The sequence below is a fragment of the Erpetoichthys calabaricus genome, chromosome 11, assembly GCF_900747795.2.
Source record: "Erpetoichthys calabaricus chromosome 11, fErpCal1.3, whole genome shotgun sequence".
NCBI lineage: Eukaryota > Metazoa > Chordata > Cladistia > Polypteriformes > Polypteridae > Erpetoichthys > Erpetoichthys calabaricus.
Window position 1 is genome coordinate 55,328,574 of NC_041404.2, and position 10,868 is coordinate 55,339,441.

General features: G+C 36.3%; 1 protein-coding gene across 1 annotated transcript; it reads right to left on the reverse strand.

Moving 5' to 3' along the window:
• Window positions 1-1,175: 1,175 nt before the first annotated feature.
• On the reverse strand, window positions 1,176-8,654 carry rack1 (receptor for activated C kinase 1). The gene is made up of 8 exons (XM_028813099.2): window positions 8,434-8,654; window positions 7,735-7,906; window positions 4,861-5,008; window positions 3,502-3,597; window positions 2,974-3,084; window positions 2,017-2,157; window positions 1,599-1,709; window positions 1,176-1,306 (listed from the first exon to the last, which is right to left on the reverse strand). Exons 1-8 carry the CDS (start codon window positions 8,540-8,542, stop codon window positions 1,241-1,243), a joined length of 954 nt encoding a protein of 317 aa, XP_028668932.2. The 5' UTR covers window positions 8,543-8,654; the 3' UTR covers window positions 1,176-1,240.
• Between the last annotated feature and the right edge of the window lie 2,214 nt (window positions 8,655-10,868).

The window sequence follows — 10,868 nt, forward strand, 5'->3', positions numbered from 1 at the left end:
AGACCTCTGCTCTTGAATGATGCCACAGAAATGGCAATTTAAAAAGTAAAACCCAAAAGGGTATACATTTTAAAAGGTGGCTTTGCATTTGAACAATTAGATCAGCCAGAGAAAATGGACCAAAAATAAAAAAACTCAAATCCAAGTACATTTACATGTTGTACCAAATGTGTCACCACATATCTAATCATGTTCTGGAAAACAATTACTAAAATGAGATGGTGTAAATTGCATTTGCACAGCATAAAATTATTACTATATTTTAAGTTGCAGCAGAGTGCACAACTGTTGATTATCAACAGTCACAGCAAGATTATAAATGAACACATGCCAAGAATGATTTAAAAATTAAGTTAATGTACAGACCACCCCACAACAGACAGGACAAAATGTCAACTACATACAGCCAACAGTTTAATCGAGAGGCCATTGTGTATGAAGAGAAAGGAACAACGTTGCAGAAAAACATGCCAAGAGGTTTTTTTAAAAAAAAAAACCACACAACACATTACTACGTTCAGAAGTGCTTGGTAATAAAGCTGGCGAACTTTTGAAAATCTCATAATTCAAGACATGAGAAGAGGACACAATTTGGGTTCTACTGTAAAATTTATACCAAACAAATAAATGCAGCTCCTAGGGGCACAGTTGGTTTGATAAGAGATCTTACAATTAACTGTCCGACAATAGATGGTAAAAATCCCAGAAAACAGCATGGACCGAAATTTAAAAATTACAAAAATTAAGTAGATGCAAATATGCACAAGCCACACATGGCTTTTGTATCTGATGCTACTCTGTCATAAACTGTGTGTTTAACAAGTTTGGTCTGCATTTCAGGGGATGTTTGTTATATTTGAGCTTCTGTAAAAAGCGAATATCACCATAGGGACAAAAAAATAAATTCACACATCCATTTTTCTGCACTAGGAGTTTTGTATTGTAAGAGATGACCGCAATTTAAACTGAAAAGTCCCAAATTACCAAAACAAATCCCAAATATATCCCAAGTATAATTGGTAGCAGATAAGTCCCGTTCCCCCCACTATGTATTTAACTAGGACATTTTAAAATTTTAGAACCACACTGAAGATTTTACAAAACCAGCAAACAAATGGCTTGTGTCAAGTATTTAAATCATGAAATTTATTCAAGTCAAATAAAAATACTCAAAACACTTTCAAATTTGTTTTATTCAAAGCTCTAAAGTCTTTACAGTTAGCAATGGTCACAGAACAAATTATCGGGTTCCAATGGTAACCTGCCACACTCTGATGAGGTTGTCTGTGTAGCCAGCAAACAGGGTCTGTGGGAAACAAAAAAGAATTCTTAGCCTTCCAAGTGTGACTCAAGTGTAGAAAAACAGAAATACCAACATACTTCCAGAAAGGACAAATTCTTAGAAATGTATTAAAATGTAACTGAAGTTTAAACCCTTTTTAAGCAGCGATATGTTTTAAACTATCAATATCCCCCTCATATTTGCAGGACTTGTCATCACTGTAAGTCAGATTTTATGTGAATAAAACTAATCACCAGGGGATACCCAGCTGCTTACATTTTCGTAACTGTACATAATCTAATTGAAAAGAACATACCTGCCCATCAGCAGACCAGGCCAAGGAAGTGCACTGTGGAGGCTCAGCCTTGCTGCTTGTGCTGATCACCTCCTGCCTCAACTCATCAACAATAATCTTGCCTTCCAGATCCTTCAAGGCACAAATTTGGAAAACAGAATTACTTGCAAATTGTCAGAATCTGTCACATATCCAAACTACAACTAACAGATTACACTATAAATAATAAGATTGGCTCAGAAACAGCCTCTTTATCATCAATCCACAGTACAGATGGCATAAAAAGGTTTCATCACAGCTTCAATCATAGATGCATCATTTGCTAAGTTGGAAAAATTCAAATAAACTGCTTACAGTATTTAAGACTAAAAATGACCATTTATAAATTATTATACTCAAAAGCAAAGCTAAGACAGCAGTTCAGTTAAATGTAACTCACCCAGATTTTAATACTTGGGCCAGTTGCAGCACAGAGCCAATATCTGTTAGGGCTGAAGCAAAGTGCATTGATTGTATCACCACCATCCAGAGTATACAGATGCTTGCCTTCATTCAAATCCCAAAGCATAGCCTGGCCATCCTTTAAAGAGAAAACCAAATTATGCATGAATAATAGTGCAAAGCTACAATTACAACACAAAAATGAACTGGAGGACACATTTTTAATAATCAAACTAATTTTTCAGCACCAAGTTATGCAATGTTCTTTTCTCTGCAAATAGTAAACTGAAGTGGAAGTTGAAAACAAAATGCATCCCTTGAGGCAAGTGTGGACCTTTGCCCTGTAAATGGACTGGCACTCTGTCTAGATGTTGTTCCTGCCTTGCATCTGATGACTACATACAGACATCAGCTGCCCCGTGATCTTGCCCTGGATAAGCAGGTTACAAAAATGGATGAATGAACATTTCTATACCAAAATGGTGTGCTGGTTGGGCAAGGAGTGACAATCTGTAAACTTTAAGGAAGGTGGAGCTTTCTTTGTAGTGTATCCTATTCAGCTTTCCACCCATTAGTTTTTCTTTGACATTTCAGTTTCAATGTGCATTGCAATGCATACTGTGTTCTGTAGCATTAAAGGTCAGCTCGTGTTTTCTGTAACATGTCTTGGCTTTTTTGTCCCAGTAGCTGTAAATCTAGACAAGTAACAACTCCCGAAAGTTCATTTTCAAAAAATTCTACACTACTAAACTTTCCTCTGAAACACATTTTAATAAAAGATGGGATAGACTAGCTGATAAAAGCAACAGTACTTAGATTATGCATGAACACAAAGATACCCTTACCATGTAGACTTTTGCGCACAAAAAAAATAAAAATAAAAAAAATGTAAACCACATCTTGACCAGCTTTCCAAATTTCAAGAATTTAATAAATACTACAGTAGTTAACCAACCTTGCCACCAGATGCACACAGGGAACCATCAGGGGATACCGTAACAGTGTTCAGATATCCAGTATGACCAATATGGTTTGTTTTCAGCTTGCAGTTAGCCAGATTCCACACCTAAACAGGGATACAAAATGGTACATTTGAACACATCTTTTTGTGGGGAACAGCATCCGATGTCACATCATACAGTTGTTTGTTTTCCTGTGCGACATCCCATCAGAATTGCAGGACTTGTCATCAATGATTGTCAGATGATAGGACCACAATTTTTCATCACAGGGAGGAAAAAAAAATAAATAAAAAAAGTCTTTTCTTTGAACATACTCCCTAAATCAACATTAAGTTTGAAAGCACAATTATTTTCATATATACACTTCTAAAATAAAAAAATGTTAAAAAAATGCTTCAAAGTTTACATAAAAAGTAAGGAAATTAATGACTATGTATGAATATGTATGTATGTATGTATCTATTGTATAATGTGAACATACTGAATGAAGCACATCAAGGAACAACTCACTAGGCTCATACCTTGACCATCTTATCCCATCCACAAGACACAATAATGGGATTGCTGCTGTTTGGAGAGAAGCGGACACATGAAACCCATTCGGTGTGGCTTTCATCCTAGACAGGATACAGAAGTACAACAAGGGATATTTAATTCATTAAAAGAATTAACAGAATTTAAAAAAAAAAAAACAAAACAAAACAAAAAAAAATTTAGGACACATGTCTCCATCATATTTATTATGAATGTTTACATCAGAAAGTTAATTCAGATGATAGGACCATGAATATTTAATCACTTGGCTTGACATGTGGCTTAAATTTAATTTATACAAAACGGAAATTTTAGAGTTAAGGCAGCAAAAGAAACAAGTATACCTAACGCAAAAATCCCTACTTTTGTGGCTTTCAAAGACATTTGCTAAAAATCAAGATGACCATAAAAAAGGTGGGATTTAGTGTAACAGCACTAAACTACAGAAAAAATATTAAAAAGATTACCAAAGAATCAAGAGCTTTCCAAGTTCCCAAGACTACAGTTCAATAAAAGCTTCCTAGGCTTCATTTAAAACAGACCACACATTGTCTTAAGTGGTGTATATCAGGCTATTTTTAAATTAATAACTAGGATTAAGACTGATCCAAATACTACATTTAACTGAATTGTCATGCCTTCTGTCACAAGTTCTAAGTCCACATCAGGACACATCTGCACTGTAATGAAACAAACGAGAATGGAAGAGCGGGGATTTTCCCCTTTGCAAATCAAGCCCAAATGTAAAAACTGTTCTCCCCTTTGGTGAAATGAGAACGAATGTGCAGGTTGAGGTGGCTTCCCAGTTCCTGAAAAGTCTGCAGATAGAAATACTATGCAGTGCTTTTCATCTCTTAGGCAACCCACCTGCTCAACCAAGGATAACAACCCACGAACAAATGTGCACCACAACCTAGTGGTTTAGAAGCCCTGTGCTGGGAGACACCTGAACACTTAAAGTAATAAAAACAAATGACCAATAAGTAGCAATGACCCTTAGGTTTCCAAGTTCTCAGAAAAGTAAATACACATTGGCAGGATTAAAAAAAAGTAAGAAAAAAGCTGCCCATGTAAATAGTACACTCGATCAACACATTTCTTATTAGGCTTGTTCCTTCACCAAAAGCTCACTATTCACAATTCTCTTATATCCTATGCATTACAGCCTACACTTCATGCATTTTATTAGTTAAATTTGCATTTCAATTTCTTGAAAATTTTCATCCAAGATTTTCCCCAATGAATACTTCACAATTTAAAACAATACATGACAAATCTAAACATTCTAGAAGTCACACATAACTCTACAATATTAAAGATATTTAAAAAATGAAATACCTAATTACCTGAATTGTGTACTTGCAAACACCAAGTGTGTTCCAAAGCTTAATGGTCTTGTCTCGTGAGCCAGATACAATCTGACGGTTGTCAGCAGAGAAGGCAACACTTAGAACATCCTTAGTATGACCGACAAAGCGGCGGGTTGTTGTGCCTCTACAAATAGGAAAAAAAATAAAATAAAATGTACACCCTACACACAATTTCATTTTTTTTGCCAAAACACTAGTAGAAATGAATTTGCACTGTTACTTTCTAGAAAGGCCTCTGTAGACAAACACTTCCTTTAAATTAACATAAACAAATGATTTTTTTCAAAAATGGATTACTCAACAAGCACAAGTTATGTCGGGCAACTTGGAAACTGGGCAAGGGCAGTTTCATTGGCATTCTGAAATAATCAAATTGACAAGTTTGATTTAATGATACATTTTATTCACAAAGTTGGCACTCGTGACAAAAAAAAAGGGAAGATTTTGAAAAAAATCAAAGCATCAGGAGTTGGACAACTTGAAATTTAAGTTAATTCAACACGTCCATTACTCGTAACAAGTATTTTTAACCAGCTATTATCCCCTTTATTCACTTGAACACTATCACAACAGCAAAATGTCAAACCTGACAGCGAGCGATTTTTCTGAAAAAACTGATTTGAGAAGTGTGCTGGTATAAAAGCAATTTTAAATAATCTGTAAATGCAAATACCCCAAATTATTTTGGTATTCCATATCAAACCATATTTTTGTTGATACAATATGACACACACAAAAACTAATTTTCTATATATATGATATTGGTGTGGTGGATAAATATTGTTTTTAGCTTTAACCTATAATCACACCAAATAGCCTCCATGTCAGATCACTATTCAAGGAGTGGATGTGAAGGTCCTTCTACAAGAACTTGGGGGTCCACATTAGTGGCAGGTTGGACTGGTCTCAGAAGACAGAGGAACTATATAAAAATGCACAGAGAAGGCTCATTTTCCTTAAGAGACTGCACTCCTTTAAAGCGACTTCCTTCACATCTTCTATAACTGATGGCCAGTGCGATTTTCTACGCTGTGGTATGCTGGGCTGGTGGTAACGTCAAGAGAGGACCACTGAATCAACAAGCTGATTAAAAGGCCAAGCTCTGTTATAGGACACAATCTAGACACCCAGAGGTAGTCGCAAAGGAAAGAATGAAAACAAAACAGTGCAATTATGAACAGTGCTGCACATCTGCTCTCTGACACACCAACATTGAGGACTTTCAGCCAACAACTTATTCAGCAGAAGTGTGTTAAGACAGGCTACTAGGACTCCATTATACCAACAGCAATATGTTTGCATAATGTTTCACGGTGACTGCGATAGTTAAGTCAGAACTTTCTTGCTTTACAGTCATTCCAGTGTGTGTTCAGATTGTGTGTGTGTGTGTTGATTTACTCATCTATTTACTATTGTATTTATTTAAATAGCTTGTGTAAAAAGCAAAATTTCCACCGGAGGACAAATTAAATTCTATGTAATTAAGAGGTCAGTACTTGAAGTACTGTTTTTGGTTTTCTGGTCTTAAATCAACCATTGTGTGCCCCAGGAATTGGTGTTTTCAAGCCCCATATTCTAGCAAAAAAGACAGCATGTCCTGTGTTATTAAAACAAAAACACCGAACATATCCTTTAACCAACACAAAACAGCACTATTTTCTTAACTGCAACACTAAGCTGGGAATCCTGGACAAAGAAAGAGATTAAACCATTAATAATATCCATTTGTCCCAGAGAAAATATCTGCATACCAGGGCTCTTCCACAATTAACGAATGTGCAGACTGGATTCCTTGGGTACGCAAATAAAATATATTTAATTTATATTCAATGGTTTTAACAATAATGCTATGTTCAGCCCCTTAACTGCACGGAAGAAAAAAGTTCAGAAAGCTGTGCAGGAAAGCTAGACTAAAGAATACATTGCCCTGACAGGCTTAAGTAGTTATTTCTCTTTACTCATCATGAGAGAAAGCTGTGTGGATTGGACATCAGGCCTCAAATTTTACATTTTTTCACTCAGACACTTTTATTCAAAGTCAACTTAAAAAAAAAAAAAAAAAAAATTATTCTGTAGACACCCCCCCCCCCATTTAAAACTCAAAATTACATACTTAACACCCACCACTGTTTTTGTAAGAGGAAATACATTTAAAACTAAATCTAACTAAAAACTATTATGATTTGGAAACTGAAGTCATGTAACTAATACAGAACCTGGGTGATAGACAGAATGGAGAACAGTAATTTTATTACCTAACCCAAGGATTTTCACTCACAGTTCTGTGGGGGCACAGTCTGCAGGTTTATTTGCCTTTCATTATTAACGGAGGCCAATTAAGACAACAGGGTACAATTTAAAACCCAAATGCTGTTGCTTAAACACTAAACAAGCCAATTAAGGGGTCTGAATTGTAACAAGAGTTATGAAGCACAAAAAAAAAAAATAAAAAAAAACATTGTTTTAGCAGCAAATAATCAGGCCCTATTTAAAAAACTAATTGAAGTAAAAACCTGCAGACCTCCAGGATAATGAGGAAAGGATCTTAAAGTAAATAAAACTGTCTTGGAGAACTGCAAGCACCAACAAAGAATATAATTAAACAACAAGTTTCATTACCAGCAAAGGACAACCTTCAAGGTAGGAAACTGGTTGGAACGCAACCCAATAGCCACTGCAGCTTTAGATCCCCAGCCTAACCAAACAAGTCTGAGGAGTGGAATGGTCTCCAATGTTATTAAACTTTTGTGACAATGAACACAATAACCTTAGTACATACTACATTGATAAAATTACATGTTAACTCTTGACATTCAAATCATGCATTAGGATTTGCGTTAAAACACTTACGTGGTGAGATCCCAGAGTCTCAGCGTTCCATCCCATGATCCAGACAGAGCAAACTGCCCATCTGAGGAGATGACCACATCACTAACAAAGTGGGAGTGACCACGAAGGGCACGCTGGGGGATGCCATAATTCGTCTCATCTCTTGTTAGCTTCCACATGATAATCGACTTGTCTAAATCATAAAAAAAGCAGCAAAAATCCGTAGTACTTGTATGTACATAGATCCTAAGATACATATTTTTACAATTACACAGTTAAGATATTCTTCTTTCCACCCTTTAAGTTATCACATCACCAGAAGTATCCAACTGAATGCATGATGTACCATGCCAAGTAAATGTCACATGATGATCAAGAAAGTTTACTCTGAGTTTTGCCCGATAAAAACACCAAGACATGTATGCAGTTGTAAACGAAACTGGACCCATCAAACCCAACATCCTATTGCACGTTCTGAAGAAAAGCATGACTGAACGTGTCCGCCGGCCATTGTTACTCCGACTGTTATGTTCAGGCAGAAAACCAATAACCGTCACATAGCACGGAGCAAAATAATTTATATAAGATACTTTGGCGAATATTTAGGTACTAACAAATACTTAAACGTAAGCATTTTTTGACTAAAAAAAATTTCCGTTTTAAGGCAAAGCTGTCAACATGCACCAAATAGAAATGGTAGAGGCCTGTAAATGGAGTTACCTCTAGACGCCGAGAGAATCATGTCGGGAAACTGAGGCGTAGTGGCAATCTGGGTGACCCATCCATTGTGGCCCTTAAGGGTCCCCCGTACTGTCAGCTGCTCAGTCATTTTTGTGAGTGTAGTCGCTGCCTTAGCAGGAAGATGGAGAAGGATTAAACGCTGAGGTGGCAGCCACCCTGCTCTACAGAGCGGCAGGCACAGGGAAAGGAAGAACTTACCCGGAAGCAGAACTCATAAAGGGTCGCGCTGCACTCCGCGCGCGCGCGCTTGCGGGAACGTCGATACGCACGCGCTGTGCGCTCGTTCCACTGGCATTGTGGGTAAAAAAATAAAGTCCAACGGGAATGTACGGTAATTCGAGTTTGAATTATTGACAAAAAAGTGAGATTAAGATGTAGAAGTCACTTGGTTTAATTTGGGGAGAGGGTTTAAGATTACGATATACATTGTTTAGTAATAGGAAAGTATTTATCAGAATATATGAGCGGTAATTAGCATGGCATGTCTCAGTATAGTGAATTCAAACAAAGATGAAGTCATTCCTTTTAAAACAATTACAGCAAGTAAACAATTTTTAAGCGAAAAAAGAACTAAACAATTAAATTGATACATGAGAAAAGTGCTATATGAGATTGATAGAATGTGACCAGACGACTATAAGATGCGAAAACGTGACAAGAGATTGCAATTCTTTTTCAGTGAAGAAAATATTGCAAAGAAGTGAAGGGTTAACTTTATATGTACTTTTAAAAATAGAACTTAATTCAAAAATATCAGAACATTAAAAAGCGGTCATGTTCATCTTCAAGAGTAAATAAAAATGTGGCACAGTCACATGGTTGCCCGCGTGAGCATTCTTTATATGTAGCTATTTTTCTTTAGTGAGACCAGAAAACAACAAAATAAATTAAAAGGAAAAGAAAATTATTACTCTTTTAATGTCATCTCAACAAGCACCACCAAATTATAGTCTTATTAATTATTGGGACAGAAATATGAAATATTTTTAAATGAATTCCTTTAGATGTGTGAGGCACTGGAAACTTCAGCTATTTAGCTTGTAAATAGTGTAAAATTTCAAATGAAAACTTTTTATTGAATTTTGATTTTGTATATCATAAAAAGCTAGGCCCTAAACATTATTTTATCGTTTACTAATTACAGTCAAGTTTGAATTTCTGTTCATCTATTTGCTTAGCAGATGCTTTTCTCCAATGTGATTTACAAAGGAGGTCAACATAATCAAGTAAGCATCTCTTTGGGGCACTGTGTAATAATAATAATAATAATTCATTACATTTATATAGCGCTTTTCTCAGTACTCAAAGCACTATCCACACAGGGAGGAACCAGGAAGCGAACCCACAGTCTCCTTACTGCAAAGCAGCAGCACTACCACTGTGCCACCTGTGAGGAGGAACAAATGTTACAAAATTGACCATCATGTGTGAAGAGTTTAGAGCAAAATACAAGCAAGTTGAAAAACCTATCAGTTATACAAAAATTCACCAAACAAACGGATCTTCAAGTGCTTCTTAAACATACTGAGGAAGAAATTCACAAGTTTGAATGAAGGTGAGCACCTAGTTCCAACAGCACGAGCTACACATGAAAGGAGACTGGAAACAGATTTGATACCACTGAGCTGACTTCACCAGACATTGTTCATCAACAGACATGAATTGCCAAAAAGGAGCTTAGGACCTCACAAATGCATATACTGTGTATACTGTACTGTACATATATATGTACAAAGGTGCATCTCAATAAATTAGAATATCATCGAAAAGTTCATGTATTTCATTAATTCAATTCAAAAAGTGAAACTCATATATTATGTATATTCATTACACACAGAGTGGTATATTTCAAGTGTTTTATTTTAATTTTGCTGATTATGGCCTACAGGTAATGAAAACTTAAAATTCAGTATCTCAGAAAATTAGAATATTACATAAGACCAATAAAAAAAAAAAAAGATTTTTAATACAGAAATGTTGGCCTACTGAAAAGTCTGTCCATGTACACACTTAATTCTTGGTTGGGACTCCTTTTGCAAGAATTACTCCATCAATGCAGCGTGGCATCAGCCTGTGGCACTGCTGAGGTGTTATGGAAGCCCAGGATGCTTTGATCGCAGCCTTCGGCTTGTCTACATTGTTGGCTCAGGTGTCTCTTATCTTCCTCTTGATAGATTCTCTGTGGGGTTTAGGTCAGGTGAGTTTGTTGGCCAATCAAGCACAGTGATACCACGGCCATTAAACCAGGTATTGGTACTTTTGGCAGTATGGGCAGGTGCCAAGTCCTGCTGGAAAATGAAATCAGCATCTCCATAAAGCTTGTCAGCAGAGCATGAAGTGCTATCTCAAATTTCCTGGTAGACGGCTGTTCTGACTTTGGACTTGATGAAACACAGTGGACCAACACCAGCAGA